Below are 17890 nucleotides of genomic sequence, written 5' to 3'. Positions count from 1 at the left end.
TGTCTGTGAAGTTTTCTCCTTTCCCCACTTCATTTTTCCAAGAGGAGGGGAAATCGCTTACTGGTAAATAAAAGGAAACCAATCCGGCGGTGGATTTTCCATCATCAGGGCTCGGGATAAGCTGCAGCTCCCACAGTGCGTTTATTTCTAGTGATTAAATAAGAGGATAATCACTGTATAAAGTAGTAGCAAAAACCTCAACCTTGGGCTTTTCTCCTTGGGCTGAGCTGGGAGAGGGCAAGTCTGAACAAGAGAGGGACAGGCATTAGGATGCAGGGAGAGGCCTTTATTCGAGCTGCTTTGCTTGTGTTTGAAATCTGCTAGGAGGCTGCTTATCCTAATGTAAATTAATGCCGAAATTTACATTTATTATTGGATTACATATTCACTCTTTCAGAAACCCGAGCTGGAAGTAGCTGTGAAATGTATTAACAAGAAGAACCTTGCAAAATCTCAAACTCTGCTGGGCAAGGAGATAAAAATACTTAAGGTAAAAGTAGGCTGGATTGTTTTCTTCAGTCTTTGTTCTGTATGCCCTTTGTTGCTCCCAGCTTATGGTCTTTGTTTTACTTTTTCTAGGAATTGAAGCATGAAAACATTGTTGCCTTGTATGACTTCCAGGTAAATACATTCAATTCTGGATTTGGGAGAGGTTTAGTGGTGTTTGTGGAATTTCAGTTTGGAACAGATGTTTTGTAATCAAATGCTTGTTCTGGGTTGGGGGGGGGGGGCAGGGAGAAAGTCTCCTGATAAGCAAAGGAAAGATAAACAAACAGGGTTGAGCAGATTGTGTGTTTGTTGTCTGGACCACAGAACTCCTGGGGTGGGAGCTCCAGCTCCCAGGATGTTATGCAGTGAAATACAGTGTGTGGGGAATATGTCTGTGTTGGCAGATTGTAAGTTCTCAAAACGTTAGAAATAACTACTGTAATTTTATTCTTGGCACGCCTACCTTTTATTTTCTTTCTCTGGTCTGGATATACTCCCTAAGAAAACTTATTTTTTCCTAAGCAATGCAAAAATAGCGTGTGACTTTGTAGCATATGATTGTCTTCAGCTCCAGAGGATTTTAATTTGCATTTTTCTGTTGTCCTTGTGGCAATCACTAAGTGTTAAAAATTGCAGCAGGCATTTTTAGATTATTGTGGTTTCCCACAGTTGCTTTTTCCTTCAAAGTCAGCTCTGAAGATCTAATCTAAGGGGCTAAAACCGATCTGATCTGCAACCCAGTTGCAGATCAGCCTTGTGGTCAGCCATCCAGTTGCGTCATTTTCTTTTTCCCATTGAATTTTTAGTTAAAAAATCCTGCATTGTCGTGGGGCAAGTTTTTTCTGACGTTTGTGATGCCTTTTAAAGCAAAACGCCGCAGGATCTGACAGCCTAAGATGGAACCCTCCTGTCTTGGGTGGCGAGGCTGGTGTGCGATACGTCCCTACAGCCCGCGTCGCCCCAAGGTCCGACACTTGCGAGCGGTGGCTGCGTGACCGCTGGCTATGCCGGACACCCAGCTGGCCCTGAGGTGGCTTATCGCCGGCGTCCGTCCCTGTCCCCGATATCACATGTCCCGCAGGCCACCGTTGTTTGTTGACATTCCTCCTTCTCCCGTGGATTGGCTCGGGTGGCCTCCGCGTCACCCCGAGCAGGAGTCCCAGCTGGTTGGAACAGCCTGTTTGCAGTGCCTTCTGGGTGCTGTAGTTTGCTCACATCACCCCAGTCCCGGGGCTGCGTCGCCCACCGTGTCCCTCTCTGCAGGATTAGGGTGTTATGGTCTGATTCTGCAGGGAGCCAGCTCCTTGGGAAGCAATCGATGCCTGGTGGTGGTTTTACAAGAGCTGGACTTGGGGGGTTTCACATGACTCTGGGAGGGAGGCACAGCTGCTGGGAATGGGATTGCTTCTTGGAAATACCGTTTGGGCAAGAGGCTGGTTGTGCATTGCTCCCGAGCCACCCTTTAGAGCTGGTCTTGCAAAACAGTGGCTGCTTTTGACCTCATAGGTGCTGCAGTTTCCTCTGGGTACAGGCCACTGGGGCATTAGATCTCCTGTATTATCAGTCTCCTCTGTCCCTTCTAAATTTACTTAATAACTTTTCAGCTGAGGAGGTGCGTGGCTGCGTCTGCGTTTCCTCTATAGTTTGCATTTGTATGGAGCATTATGCTGCTAATTTGCTTATTGCAGATCTTTCAAAACCTTTGTTCGTGTTCTGTTCCTGCCCAGGTTCAAATAACTGCCAGGTAGGAAGCAGCTCAAAGACATTTCCCACAAAAGGAATGTTTTCATCACTATACAATGGCAGCAATGCTTTTTTTCCTTTATGTGATGGCAAATGAGCTTTAGTTAAATTCTGGTGTATAGCAGTATAGCCTAGTGGGATATCAGCGAGAAGCTGTGTAAGATACCCCAGAACAACAACTTGAGAATGGTCCTGGGCTGAAGGGCACGTCCAGGTATATGTTTAGTTACCAGCTTTGTCAGAGTCCTTATATGACCTGGGTAACTTGATCTCTTAGACAAAATTAGATGACTTAGGTGGTGTTGGATGCTCCACAGCACTGCCAGGCTGTGGAGTCTCCTCTGGTATAAGGTGATGGGGTCACCAGACACAGGCTGATGCAGTCCACCCACATAGAGGGTGTGTGTGTGATGTGCCTGAGTGTTTGGCCTTGCTCTGTGAGAATAAATTATCTGCAGAGGTAAAAGTGCCGTTCTATGGAAAGCTGGTTTCTGACTACCCTTCCTTACCTTGTGGAAAAGACTACTTGTTCCTCACCTTGCTCCTCTGATACAAGATCAGTTGTTTCATTCATAGCTGCGTACATATTTACCCTTGAAAACAGTTGCAATTAATTGAGCCCTTACTTTTAGGCTTTCTGAAGCTGAAAAGGTTTCTTTCTTGTATTACAACATCATAAGCAAAAAGGAAAAAATATTTCCTGTGAATCTTACTGTTGCAGGGTAGCTCTGCTTGTTGCATTTTGTGTTGTCCCTTCCTCTGCACCTCTTGTCAACAGTGACTTTAACTTTGACTTGTGTGTTCCTTGCACACAAGGAAATGGTTGCCAAAACCACAGTGGCTGTAAGCAAGTGATTACACCCAGTGATGCTTTCGTTTGCATTTTCATGGTTAAAAGCTAACGCTAACAAGGCCTCGTACTAATCAAGATCTTTTTATGTAATGCCAGATAGACGCTTGTAGTGCTGATATTTAATACTGACAGCAGGTCTCACCCTGGCACACTTATTTTATCCTTCAAATGCAGCAAAATTGGTCTGTTCCTTCTTGTTTCATAGGTCTTTGTGGTATTAGTTCATAAATAATGACAAAATAAGAAGCTTCCTAGGAATAAATGATACCGGTGAATGTTTAATGCATAGAAGTGCAATGTCTGGACTTTTATAGATCTCCTCACTGGAGTCCTAAGACCAGCATCATTACGTAAAAATAGCTCACAAAATGAAATATGCATATTCCCATTATTATGTGCTTATATATTAATGAGAGGTGCTGCAAATAGTCTAGAAGTCTAATGCAAGAACCCCTGCTCAAAAAGAGGATAAATCATATCACATTGTGTTTCCATAAGTCTAGTTAGTGTCTGTATGGAGTCGTGGTGCAGATATTCCCGAGGCATAGGAGATGTTTGGCATAAAGTGGAACTGTGTTCTGCCAAATGTGGAGTGCATGAGGTGCTACTGAACAATCCCTGGCCCTGGCTCTGGCTCACAGAGGGTCTGGAGTTGGGATCTCCAGACAGCAGCAATCGAGGGGCAGTGCAGCAGCCTGGAGGGACATCTGGGTAGCAGAAGATTTTCACTCTGAAGACAGCTGAATGAGCTCTTATTCCTTACGGTGGAAATTCGTGACAACAAGGATAGAAATGATGGTTTCCAGCACATGAGGACTGGGTTTGGAAATGAGATTTCTTAGAAAAGGGATTCCTAAAACTCAGCTCAGCTCTTTGGTAACATTGCTGCTGAGAGCTAAGCAGCATGTGGCCTGGTGAATGGGACTTGTTTTGGTTTCTTTTCTGACTCAGACTGTCAAATCTGAATCTCTGATCAGAGACTGCTTGATTAGCTCAGGGGATTCAGTGCTAGGAAGGTAACTCTTGAACTTGTTGGATCCTTGGAGCACTGTGTGCTAGACAGCTGCTTCCAGCACTACTCAGAAGTAGGTTCTTACATGTAACTAAGATCTCTGGGGCAGTGGGAGATCCTGGGTGTTTCTCCTTCCCTGTTGAGGGCCACCTGCCACAGGAAGGTTGGTTGAATAGGTGTCAGCTGAGGAACTCACATGTGGCTGTGTTTGAGGCTGGGGCAGGCTTGTTCAGCACTGCAGAGCAAAGCAACCTTAACCCAACGCCTGCAGAAAATCTGCTATTCCTGGACAGAAATCATGCTTTGGATGTTAGAAAGCATTTTCCTGCATGAAATGGGAAGGAGGATTACTTAACTGGCGCATTTTCCCTAGTTGAGTGCTGTGATCTGAGCTTTTTCAAGCAGCCTGGCTACGACTATGCTCGTGTGGGTATTGTTTGTGATTGTTTGTTTGCTTTGTTATAATTTCACATAGATGGGATGGACTGGCTGAAGGAATGTAGCTGTTAGCACCACGCAGGGCACTGCGCTCCTGAGTTTCTGGTTAAAGCTAAGTTACCTGGGGGTCTGCCTTCCGTAACTTTATGTTGAGTTGACTTGTTGTACTCATCAGCTTGGAATGAGCTGAGAGTAATGCTTAAGTCACTCGTGCAGCACAGACTCACCAAAAATGACCGCTGGGTTGACTATGTCACCTGGGGCTCCTGAAGAGGAGACAAAGAACACGGGGTCCTTGCAGTGCAGTTTTTCTTGTGCACGTGGACTAAGGCATGGGTGGCAGAACAAACCTTCCTCAGCTTAACTATCAGTCACCCTGGGCTGGTCTTGAGACACAAGGAATCATAGAATCATAGAATCACCAGGTTGGAAGAGACCCACTGGATCATCGAGTCCAAGCATTCCTATCAAATAACAAGCGTGTTCTATTTGTTACTGTATAGAAAGCCCTATGATCAATAGGATCATGGCTGCTGGGCTGTGATGTTCTGTTGTGCTGTTTGCACCATCATCCTCTTCCAACGCTGAGCCTTTAGCTGCTAGTCCATGCCTTGTGTGCATGCCTTCTGCTGTCCCCGGGGACGCCTGGAGCTCCGAGCACGGCAGTGTCCTTTGGCATGCCCTCCAGCACCGCTCCCTTCTGCTGCAGCGCTTCACTGAGGAGCGTGATGTCGGATGAATCAGTGCTGCAGCAGTGTCACCTCCTCGCCACCTCTCGTGCCACCTCACGCAGGATCTTCTGTTCCTCAGGCACTGCTGTTCAGGTGCCCCGTCTTGGGCGACAGGGCTCCCCTGTGACACTTGGAATGACTAAGGAGACACTCCGTGTCTGGGAGATCACGCTCCTGAGGTCAGGCTGCCTGCTTGGTTAAATCCTCTTTTAATTCCATCCCCGAGCGAAGCTGGCAAGCTGCCTGGTGAGTGGGTGTAAAGTGCAGGCTTCTCTGAACTGCCAAGCAATCCTCTTTCTGTTTGCACTGTGGGCAAGAATGGGGTGTCTGCTGTCCTGCTCTGTCAGCATCCTTGCATCTGTTGACGGGAGCCTCTGAAGACTCCTTCTGGTTTAATTTAGATCTAGAAGGGGAAAAGGACAGAATCTCAGCCACCCTCTACCAGTCGTTTTGTAGGATGAGGCTTGAGCGTTTACTGGACCAAAATGGCTATGTTTATGGAGAGTAGAGAATTTTATAGTCTTGAACTTTTATTTAATATTGGCTTCACTAGCTGAGTGCTCCACTGTGCAGGTCACAGAAACATCTAGCAAATGCTGACCACTAAATATAGACCTTGGAGGAGTCATGGGCTTTTTTTAGAGGGAGCAGCCTTATTGCATTTTTGAAGTTATGGTCACCATTGTACTCATCCCTTGTGTAAAACACATACCTGTCTTCCTCTCACATGACTAAGATGTCATGGAAGAGCCACCGACGTGGAAGTTAATAGTCTCTAAAGCTCCTGTGGAAGGTAACATTACTCAGACTATAATAAGAGATTAAGGAATGTTTCCCAGCAGTAATCGGAAACTGATAGGCTGCTGTGTTCACAGATTGACAGCAAAGCTGTGGTAATGGCTGAGGTACTGTTCATGCTGCTTTTCTTCAAGTTCCATCAGTGTTTCTGTTAAGAAAATTTCCATGGTTTAAGTCCTTGTGATGATTGAATGCATTTGGTTTGAGTGAGCAAAGCAAGGAGGTAGAGACTTGGAAGATGGATGGGAAGAGGTGCCTCCTAATCAGTGCCTGCGTAGGATTGGATTCAGATGGAGAACCACTGTTTGAATATCCATAGGTCCAAACCAAAGCCTGATTAAAAGATGTAATTTTGTGGCTGGACTGGAATTGACCCCAACCTGTGAAACTGCAATAAAACTGTGTGTCTCAAAAGCTGATCTTAGTGCTCAAGCACGTGTAGAGAACTGAGTATACAGCTCACTTTCATGAGTCTTCTTTTTTCCAACCCATTGACACCATCTGAAAAGCCATTGCACAACAGGTGGGCTAGCAAACAGCAAAGATAAATTTGGTATTGGTGGTAGGAATCTGAGCTGGATGGCTCTGGTTTGCTTTGGAGAAACTCCTGGAGAAGCTGTAGTCCTTTGAAGCGGGTATATGCCTTCCATGAGGCAGACTGCCTTCATCACTTGGCACACAGTGAGTTACAGTGGGAAACGAGAAGCTAAGCACAGGGATGGTCAGCAGAGATGGTGGTCTTTGATCTGCAAAGTTAAGGAGAGGATTTTGGTTTGGTTTTGTTGTCAAAATAAGTATGTACTTCTTTGCTTTTTTTTCTGTTGGTTGTGTGGTTTCTTGGGTGGTTTGGGTTTTTTTGCTGTTACTTGTGTTGCTGTAGCAATATTAAATGGCCAACTCCATGGAAAGTGAATATGAGTGATGTGGTCTTCCAAGGCTATATTTCTCGGGCACAAAGCTAAACATACTTTACTTAAGAAGAGCCTTCTTCTTAAATGCCTTCGAATGTTATGGTTCCTCTCTGAGAAATTTAATAACAAATGTCCACAGCAGAATCCAGGGAGAGCCTTGCCAACAACTACCTGTAGAGCCTCTTTTGTGTTTAGTGTATTGCAAAGAGGTGCTTTAACTGTGTGATGTCTCCTGCTTTATGATGTGCAAGCCTTAAATACCACCGTAAACAGAGATGCTTTCAAAATGTGAAAGGAGGACCCCAAAGCCGCGCTTGTTTATCGAGCAAGGTTGTTTCAAGGGGGGCTGATGGAAATGAATCCAATTCTGCATCACTGGTTGCTTAGGGCAATAATGTTCTGTCTGTCTGCAGGAGCACCTGGCTTGTCTTCTAGCATCAGAATAACAGGAGGAATTAGGTCAACTGAGCTGGCATGCTAGAGATCAGCCAGACAATGTGGTTCCGGTGGTGGGGATGAAAGATGTAGAATTTTAAGTCATTGGAGATTCTGTTGAGGAAAGCGTCTTCCATCTCTGGAAAGGGAAGGCCTCCTAGCTGGCTTGGTACACGGGGGAGGGCGTGGGGTGTGAGAGCTGCTGGTGTGATGGGAACCCCCAGGGATTGCAGGTACAATCAGGCAGGGATGTGGGATGGCTTTGGAGCACGTGGACCAGATGTTTTCTCTGTGTGTGCTGCTTTACGGTACCGTACACACAGCTAGGCAGCTTTCTTTGCAGGATTTTTCGTTTGGGTTTGACATTTTTTTTCACCTACTTAGCCAGCCTGTTAAGTTTGTTAAAAAAAAATCCAGTTCTCTTTGTTCTTCAAATACCGCAGAAACCCATGTTACTCTGGCTTCTGGGAATTGCATATTTTTTTCCACTTTTTAAATTAAGACAGTTTTTATTTGAAAATTCTTCTTTTCTTTTTTTTTTTAAACTCCTTGTTATAGCACCTTTGTGTTGTGGCAGTGTCTGTTTGTTTTCTTAAATCTGGCAAATGAAGGATGAAATAAGTGGATGTAAAAGAGAAGAATCACAAACGCCAGTCAGTCATGCAGCTGCTATAGAAGACCCTGTTGGGACTTGGTCTCTGATTTCTAGAGCTGCATAAAAACAATCTCCTGCAGGATGTCAGATTGTATTTGGTATATGCCTTTAAAAAAAAAAAAAAAAGCCATTCCCAACTTTTCGTAGAATTACATTAATTGGTTCTAAAATCAAACTTCCAGATTGAGTGGTTTTGTTTTTATTGGAACATGCCTTATAAGTGAATAGGTGAGTGTGTGATTAAAATTGAAACGTTCAACTCTTGTAGCCTGCCCCATTGTCTGCCTCGGCTCACAGCACTCCCCCCACTACTCCTTTGGGCAGGCTCGTAAAATGCGACTTCATGGTATGCAAGGATTTCATTCCAGTACATGTGACCAAGCTTAAGGTAATGGGGAATTCAACCTTAAATGTTCCTTTCATAGTAATGAGACTGTGGTACAAAAAGGAGATGAGAAATAAATATAGAAAAGCAAGTTGATCTTCAGTATTTTTATCACTGTTTATAGAATTCTGAAGTTTCCTTTCGTGATAGCATTATCATATTGTGTTGGCATTTGCAAAAAGGACCTTGTTTTTGTTTAAAGAAGCTTTTAGGCTTTATTCTGCCTGTCGGCAAAGAGGTATTTCCACTCCATGTCAGAAAATTCAAACTTTTCAGGATTCTGCTGTTTTTTCCCTCTGCAATCTCTTATCCTTGCTGGGCTGCTGCAGATGGTCCTGCGCTGCATGCTCTCAAGCAGGAATGCCTCCTGAACAGCTGGCCAGCTGTGGGCACAAAGGGGTGTAGATGGTCTTCTATACCCAGAAGAACATGACTGCTATATCAAGCGATCGCTTTTCAGTGTCCCAGCAGCAGGAGTCTTAAGTTTGCTCTGGTGCATGTTTTTAATCTCGCCTTGAAGCTGTGACTTGTGGGACCTGCTGCTTTGTCTCTATACTCGTATTATGATGCTGACTCTGTATTTTGGTTGCTGTGGTTAGGCTCAGATAAAGCTCTCAGCATTGACTTGCCATGAAGCGTTGCCCTGCAGAGGCCCAGTCTGCCTCAGAAGGAGAGTCACGTTTTCCTGCAAGTGCCATAGCTTCCATCGCCCAGCAAGTGTGTTGAATCTCAGGGCTCTGACTGAGGAACACAGTGGACTTGTGTGAAGCCAACAGCCTGGCTGCAATGGACACTGCAGCCTGCCACTGCCTGGGGTGGAGCTGGAGAGGAGGAGAGAGCTGGGACTGCTTTGCATGAAGCTGTGGAAAGCAGCTGGAGGAGATGAAGTCTCTTCAGGTCACTTGAAGATAGAGCTGTCTTGCCAGCCGTTTGTCTGTGGTTCTATTCACTGCCTGGCAAACAGTAGCTTCACAGACTTGACATTGTCTGGTTTGTTTTTTAATGGCATGCACTCAGACTTTAGGACTGTTGCCAGGAGGATGGGAAGTACTTTCCCTCCCTTCCTGAAGCCCATGTAGAAACAGAGGATAGCTTTCCTGCTGTTTTTAATCGGCCCTAATGTACGACCTGTCCTTAAACAGCTCATCTGTTTTATACACAGAGAATACCGCAGTGCCTGGTAGCACTGGCCCTTGGCATCACTGTTCTTCTGGTTCTTCTTCTGCAGAAACCTCCCTGCTGCAAGGCTGGCCATAAGCCACTTCTCTGCTGCAGGATCTCCTTTCTGCTTGCCCTGTGCCTCTGCTGGCGCTCCATGTCCTGGAGCAAGCTGACATGTCTGTAGGAAGCAGAATGCAGAGAAGAGCCAGTGCAGAAGTCTGTGGGTGTCTCTGGATCTTGCTTCTTATGCTTATTCCCTGGGATATACCTTAAGAAATTAGGACCCCTCATTCTTTTTGGAAGTCAAAGATCTGCTGGCAATGGTAATAATGATTCCCAGTCAGTAACAGCAGGTTTTATTGTTGGACCCGGATATGCCAAAATGGGCAAAGGTATTGAGTAGGCTTTTGGATAATGGTATTTGTTGTTTGCATATCGTCTCCTGGGCTCTGCTTATTGTGCGACTGCTACCGTAGCCCAAGACATCACTTTGAAGAGGAAAGTGGCTGCTGGTGCCTTATAATATGCTAACTCTCTTGTTACAGGACCTCACTGGCTGCATGACTGGAGTCTTAAAAGTCTGTCCTCAAATGTACTTTTGTCTGGCTGTGAAGCTGTGTCTGGCTTTGAGAAACATTTTGTGGTATTGTGTGAGCGTGCAAAGCGGAGATTATACTGCTGTGAATGAGTACTTAGGTCTTTCCTCTTCCCTCCTTTTCTTCCTTCATTTAAGTTAATTGTTGACTCTTGAATTGGGAACCTGCTTGAAATGTTTCTGAATTCCTTATTGGTGACGTTCAGAAGAAGAGAAGAGAGGGACCAGGGCCAGAGAACAGAGAAACACAATAGACTGAGACTTGTTTTTCTTTCCACCTGAGGTCAAAAGCCTATGAATATCTTCTAGCTATTTGCTTTAGATCTGTTTTCCAAAGGGTGAGGGTTGATAGGTGCTCCCACAACTCAGATTGATGTTACTATTGTCTTTTATCTTGCCTCCATTCAAATAGTTGCGTCAAGAGATAATCCTTGCATAGCATGATGGCTTTCCTTTCCGTCTGCAGAGGTTAGCCTGCTCAAGGCAAGCTGTGAGCCAGAGTGAAATAATACCAAGAGATTTCACTGGTTGGAAAGTTTCTTCTCTCTCGAGGATCGTGAACTGTTTCCTGAGCCCAGCCGGCTTGGGAGCTGCAGGCTTAGCTGAAGGCTTTCCAGGTGCCTTTAGCCTAGGAATTGGTTTCTGTAAAGCAAAGTCGTGTTTGTTACAGCCCGAGCCACTGTCAGAAGGGTGATGACAAGAGGCTATAGACAAAAAGGGCACTGGCCCTGTGAGATCATATTGGCTAAACTGGAGGATGCAGTGTGTGGTAGTTCTGCTGCAGTGGGTGAGGGAGGTAGCATTATAAAAACCAAAACAACAGAACAGAAAAGCTTGGCTTTCAGTTGGTGTCGAGTTTTATCTTCCACTGTCAGACCATCAGCTTTGTTTTAGGCTTCTGTTGTGTTGGTACAACTGATGAGTCCTAGCCCCACTTTCAGAGATCCACACGTGGCAATTATCTTTGCTTGGCAGCTGCTGCGGGTGCTGTCTGAGAGCAGTGGGTATCTTTTGAGAGGTACAAACCAGCAGCCTTTGCCCTCAGGGAGGCCAGCAAGGAGAGATAGGACACTGCTCTTCAGGAGAATAATAATACCAGTTTGGAAGGCTTGCATCCATATGGCTCCTCTCACGCAGGTTGTAGGAGCCTCATCAGCCACGCGGTGCTCAGCACATGGGCATACCATTGGAGCTACATTCATCTTCAAAATGTTCCTGCTGCATCCCCCAGTCTTAGTAGAAAAGAGGTTTTGTGTGCGGTGGAAGCTGTTCTTCGCTGCTTGTACCCTAGTGTCTATTACAAGACTGGTCCTGCACAGATTGGTGAGAATAATGCACTGCTGAGACTTTTGGAGTGTTGTGTCATTAAACAGCAACTTTTTTCCCTTCCTAAAAGTCTTTCTAAATTTGGTGGCAGGCAAGGTGGTGGTGTAGAGTGCAGAGGAGGAATTCTGTATGGAAGTTTCCTCCTGCAGCCTTTTTAAGCTGTGGTAGGAGGATGACTAACTGCCGGTACACCCAGACATTTCCCTTTGGACACACCTAAACATACACTTTCCAAGAAGAGCATCATGCCACCTTCCAGGATGGGTGGAGAGAAAATTTTAAGGGAGACAGGACTGCTTGTTTTTGATGTTGGTAACGCCATCTCTCCAAATGTCCCAGTGAGGAGTTTTAACGTGGCACTGTCCTGGGGTAATTAATGCTGTTCTGCTAAATGAAGTTTCTTCATTTCTTTGTCCTCTGTCAGCAGATGTGCCTTATTTGTAGACAGTAGAGGCTGTTGCCTATTTTTACACTCAATTAAACTGTAACTTCATCGCTGGGGCTTCTGCTGCAAGAACTATGAGGCAGTGATCCAGACTGATTAATTATCAACTTAGTGTCTTTGGCAGAAGCCTTTTGGTGCCAGTCAGGGCACTGCTGCTCTTTGTGATGAGAGGAAGAGTTGGGGGGTTGCCTCTGTGCTGTTCCCTTCATCAAGCCTGGTTAGTGACAGGATTAGCCTTGGCTGCGGGGACTGGCACGTGTGAGTAAGGTCCAGAGTAAATTATCTGTAGTACTTCTTGGACACAGGCCTCTGCAGCAATACAACAAACTAATATTGTTACTGATGTGGAAATGAGTGGGTTGGGTGTTTTGTTTCTTTTCAGGGAGACTGGTAGCCTGCAAAATTTGGCTTGCAGTATTTCTTATTTTGTTAATGAACAAATCATAAATACTGTGGAAGGCTAAAAATGGGAAAGAAATATTTCTGCTGCCGAATCAGCATGAGAGAAGCCCATCAGCCCATTAGAGAAACCAGAAGTCTCTTTAGACAATGACCACAGAAAGCTGCTGGCTGAAGGTGTTTTCCAAATGAGAGCTTGTTTCCGAGGCCCTTCCTGAAAGAAATGTTTAGTTTAGTTGGCAAAATTCCTACAAATCTCTTTCTGGTTAGTGAGTCTTGAAATGCTGAAGTTGCAAACGATGAAGTTGTCATCCCTGCTACAGGTGCCTGTGATCTGCAAACACGCTTGCTGCGTGTTCCTGTGCTGCAGTGCTGTGTGCAGCAGGGTGGGGAGCATGTCCCAGGAAAGCTTCAATGTTCAGAGGGTTGGAGGAGCCACTTACTTCTCTCCTGGAGGTCTTTCAGGCATTGCTGTCTTATCTCTTTACCCTGTGTTTGTGGGATCAAACCACCAACCACTGAGGTCACCTTGTTGCTGGGGAAGTCGAGCAGAGCATCTCCCCTGCTGGCACGGGTCCTTATTTAACCCTGGTCACTGCACACACTGGCTGCCAAAAGTCAATGCCTTGCTTGATGATGTTTGTTTGCAGAGCCTTTAAATAACATACAGTGGGAAAACAGCCAAACTGTACGTTGTACATTAGCTATTGACTAATAACTTGTTACAAATATCTTTTGGACTAAGTTTGTGTAAGCTAAACTTCCTCTTTGTTTTCTCTGTAGGTAATAATGTATTAAGCTTCCCCAAATCTTGCTGGCTTGCATTAATGTGTAGAGTTACTGATCTGCAATGGTCAAAGCATGTTTAGAGAAGTATCTGTGAAAAACGTTGCTGTAGTTATGATCAATGTGGGCTGCAAAAGCCACTTCATAGGGTTTCTCTGTGCCCAGCAGTTGCCCTGTAGTGAGCTCTGTGGTGTACAACCCCGTGGTTGTTCCCTCAGCACTTGTGCTGGTGTATCCTTGATTCTTCTGGTAAATCCGTGGCTGGAGTTCCTGGAGAAGCGAGAGGCCTGGGTGTCTTTCATAAACCTTAACTTTCCACGGTTCCTACTAAGGACAGCTGGAGCTGGTGCACTTCGAATGATTCTGAAAGTTTTCCCCCAACACTTTGTCACATGCAAAGCTTGTGAGGTGCCTGGGGTTTCCTTCTTGCAGGACTTCCCTCTGTGGGTGCTTTTAGCCACAGACTGGTGTCCCTCTTCATCTGAACCGTGTGTAAAAGCGGATGACTTTGTGCTGCTTTTAAATGCAGAGGTTGGAAATCAGGGCTCATTGAAAGCAGAGCTTGTCATGCAAGGAAATGCAACAAGTGCTGGCTTGAAGGAGCACAGAAAATTGCTTTTTGGACAAACAAGGGGACCTTCAAGAAGCTCAGCTGAGCTTGGTGTTGAGAACAGCTGGGAAGGGCCAGCCCAGGGGTCTGGAGAGGACTTTGAAGCAGACAGATGAGTGAGTGGAGGCTGCTGAGCTGCCTGGTGCCTCGTGCTGCTCTGGGGGAAGGTGGCCCTTGCTGAGTGCAGCTGTAGCTGGAGTCTTTCAAGCAGCAGATAGCTCAGCTTCCTTCTCTTGCTCTTCTTCCAACCAGTCCTCCAGCAGCATTGTAAACTCTGATTTCACACTGTGAGGTTGAAAGAGTGCTGCAAGAGAAATGATGGGAGATGCTGAGGGCTTGAGGTGTTGACAGAGGCAGTCGGTTGAGGCTCTGGTGTGTGTCCAGAGAAGAGCAACAAAGCTGGTGAAGGGGCTGGAGAACAAGTCTTACGAGGAGCAGCTGAGGGAGCTGGGGTTGTTGAGCCTGGAGAAGAGAAGGCTGAAGGGAGACCTTATTGCTCTCTACAACTACCTGAAAAAACGTTGAGGAGAGGAGGGAGCTGGCTTCTTCTCCCAAGTGACAGGGGACAGGACGAGAGGGAATGGCCTCAAGCTCCACCAGGGGAGTTTCAGGCTTGACATCAGGAAAAAAAATTTCATGGAAAGGGTCATTGGGCACTGGAACAGGCTTCCCAGGGAGGTGGTTGAGTCACCTTCCCAGGAGGTGTTTAAAAGACAGATGGATGAGGAGCTCAGGGGCGTGGTTTAGTGATTGATGGGAATGGTTGGACTCAGTGATCCATTGAGTCCTTTCCAACCTAGTGGTTCTATGATTCTATGATTCAGTTTGGTACAGGCTTGATGGGAAGCAGAATCCTGTGGGCAGACCAAGATGAAAGGGGCAGAGGGCAGACAGTGAAGCCTGCTTGGAAGCTAAAAGACTGGTAGGGTGGATGCTAGGGGGTTTTTGCAGTTGTAGTCAGGCTTGGGAGAGGAATCGGGCAGGCAAGTATCTAAGCAGCCTGTAAGTAAAGGCATGCTGCCCTGGAGCCATGGAAATGGAGTGCAGTCTCTTGCTCTGCTCTGCTTTCAGAGCTGTTCCACTCACCCGGGTCATTCTTTCCTGCTCCTTCAGGACTGGGCCTTCGCTTTCAGAGTGACTGGTGGCATGTGCAGGTTTTTGTGTAGCAAGTCTGCTTCTGTCTGTGTTTGCGTTAACAGGAGGATTTAGAGTCCTTTGCCCTTGCGAGTCTGCCTGGGGCTGAAACATCTGGTTGTTTTCGTGTTTATTCCCTGCTAGGGGATGGCAGCTCTGCTGAACAAGTGCCAAGCAGCTGCTGGGAACGGGTGTGTTTTGCACAGTCACAGTTATTCTGTGTGTGTGTCACCAACATGCACGACGTGGCTCTCGGGCTGGCTGGTGGTGGGGCACGTTTCTTTTTAGTGTCCTGCACTTCTACAGTGTCTGTTCCACTTCGTGCATGCTGGAGAACAGGCCTTATGAGGAACGGCTGAGAGAGCTGGGGGTGTTTAGCCTGGAGAAGAGGAGGCTGAGGGGAGACCTCATTGCTCTCTACAACTACCTGAAAGGAGGTTGTGGAGAGGAGGGAGCTGGGCTCTTCTCCCAAGTGACAGGGGACAGGACAAGAGGGAATGGCCTCAAGCTCTGCCAGGGGAGGTTCAGGCTGGACATTAGGAAAAAATGTTTCATGGAAGGGGTCATTGGGCACTGGCAGAGGCTGCCCAGGGAGGTGGTTGAGTCACCTTCCCTGGAGGTGTTTAAGGGACGGGTGGACGAGGTGCTGAGGGACATGGTTTAGTGATTGATGGGAATGGTTGGACTCGATGATCCGGTGGGTCTCTTCCAACCTGGTTTTTCTATGATTCTTAAGGCCAGGGAGCCAGCGGAGGAGGTCAGCGAAGGCTGCACGTAACCTCTCGAGATTGTAAGAGGCGTCACACTGCAGCACCTGTAGAAACCATAGGAAGATGAGCACTTGGCCTGGGCTTTGCTGCTGTTGAACCCCGTGATAATCCAGAAAGCTTTAGCCGCCTGATAATAGCACTCAGTTAATGCGTGTGTAGAAATCGATTGGCCAGTGTGACCTGAGATCTTTCCTTTTTACCCTCAAGTCAAAGGTGCATCTCTTGGGTGCTTTTCAGCCGTGGGGTTGAATTGCACATCCCAAAGTTGTTGCTCTTATCTCTCTGTTCAGACTAGTGCTGCTCGTGTGGGTGCAGTTGCTATAAACGGACAAGTTAAATGTGGAAATGATTAAGGCTCTAAGATTTTAGCATGCCAGCATCTGCGTTGCATGCTGCTGTTAATCCTAAACGCCAGAAAGGAAGATGAACACCCAAGCCACAATAGAGGAGATTTGCTTGGCTAAATAGATGCACACAGAAAGGAATAAAATGCTTAAATACCTGGCACTTTGGAAGTACGCAGACCTCAGGGAACTAATCTATAATGATGTTTTGCCCCTGCTCTTTAGTCTGAATCATACAGAGTTTACCTGTTTAAAAAGAAATGCAGCACCTGTAATGCATGTGAAATATTTCAGTCTAAATATTTTCTTTTTTTTTTTTTTTCTTTCCCCAGGAACTGGCAAACTCTGTCTACTTGGTTATGGAGGTGAGTATGTCTTGGGTTTTGGGGTGTTTTTTTTCTCCTTCTTTTTCTCCCCCTCTTTCTCTTTCATAATTTAGCTTGGTTTAAAATAAGACCGGCTGGTTATACAAATAGTGCTTTCTGCGCAGAGTCTTACCTGTGATGCTTTTGCTAGTCTAATCTATAGCTTCCTGCCTTTGAGAACTGGGGCAGTGTGGGGAAGACAGCAGCCAGGAGGACTTTTCATATTGCTGCTGTCAGGAGGTCATGCTGGTGTGGGTTTAATCTGTCAGGTGTTTTACCTCAGGGGTCAAGTGGATGTTCCTGGATAGTATCTGCTTGAAGGATACATGCAAAGTAAATTTTCTCCACATAGCTTAGCTGCTTTAGAACATTTTCTTTCCTCTGCAGTCCTGTCTGAGGTCTTGTTGACTTTCCTTAGCGATATGGAATGTGATGTGGGGAATTTCACTTTTCAGCTGTGGCTGCTCCCAGGCTTTCCTCAAGCAGCTTTTCTGGTGGTACCTTCGGGGGTAACCTTTCTGCTTTGTTCTGGTTCTGTCTTCCTCTGGTGTGCCTGGAGATGGGTGTATGTTAATGTGCATTAAAACTGTTATGGATAATGCTGGTGGATTGTAATGCAACGGAACACGTAGGGGAAATAGGACTGAAGAGGAACCTACTGGAAGGTTGTTTTTTTCCCTGCCAACTTCTGAATACATATTTTGGCATATGTGTGATTATTTATGTTTAAATACCACGATGAGCTTGCTGTTCTGGTGAAGTTTACTGTTTATAATCTTTGATTAACCGAGCATTCTTTTCTGTTTTCAGTACTGTAATGGTGGTGACCTGGCAGACTATCTTCACAGTAAGTAGAACATTGGAGAATATCCTCTCTATTTAGAAGAAAACACTGACTGGTTTAGCTTATAAAAGTTGCTGGGGTTTGTGGAAGATCTAAGTAAGCAGATGGTATATCTTTTTATTTTATTCTTGCAAAATAAGCAGAGTATCACTGCTCCTCTTCTAAGAGCTTCACCCTTGATAATCACTTGAAAACTGAGAATCCATGGCAATAAAAGCTGGCCTTGTAGACTTTTCTTATGTAGGTCACTGGTGACTGTTGTCAGCAGTTACGTTTTTAGTTACAATGGCCTGATAGATTAAACATGGTTTAATACTGCTAGGGACACAATTTGTCTCTTTCTTGGTCACTGGGAAAAAAAAAGCTATTAATACCAAAGTCTTGCAGTTCTGTAGGGTTGGATTAAAATAAGATTCCAAGAGTATATTTCACCATCATTAAGTTTTCCCCTAAGAGTGTCCCCACACCTAGGACAGAACACATTTCTCACTTCAGTTTATCAAGAGTGACTGTGGTGTAGCCAGTAGCGTTGAGGTTGATGGAAACTACCAACTTCAGGAGAGTATAACTTCTGGAGAGTGTAGCAGAGGTTTCTGTGACTATGGTGCCCTGAAGAACCTTTGATGAGACTGAAGCGTGTCTTTGCCACCAAACCAAATGA

At 45.7% G+C, this 17890-nt stretch overlaps 1 protein-coding gene across 4 annotated transcripts in view; it reads left to right on the top strand.

Annotated features, from left to right (window-relative positions):
• Window positions 1-17890, top strand: part of ULK1 (unc-51 like autophagy activating kinase 1) — a 138484-nt gene that overhangs the window by 56005 nt on the left and 64589 nt on the right. For all 4 annotated transcript variants that reach the window (XM_069870765.1, XM_069870768.1, XM_069870767.1 and 1 more), the window contains 4 exons: window positions 398-490; window positions 580-621; window positions 16353-16385; window positions 17196-17232. In XM_069870765.1, coding sequence (XP_069726866.1) covers window positions 398-490; window positions 580-621; window positions 16353-16385; window positions 17196-17232 — 205 coding nt within the window. The remainder of the gene's footprint in view (window positions 1-397; window positions 491-579; window positions 622-16352; window positions 16386-17195; window positions 17233-17890) is intronic.

The sequence above is a fragment of the Phaenicophaeus curvirostris genome, chromosome 17 (assembly GCF_032191515.1).
Source record: "Phaenicophaeus curvirostris isolate KB17595 chromosome 17, BPBGC_Pcur_1.0, whole genome shotgun sequence".
Classification (NCBI taxonomy): Eukaryota; Metazoa; Chordata; class Aves; order Cuculiformes; family Cuculidae; genus Phaenicophaeus; species Phaenicophaeus curvirostris.
The sequence above is the reverse complement of the archived record's forward strand: the minus strand, read 5'-3'. Positions and strand labels throughout refer to the sequence as shown.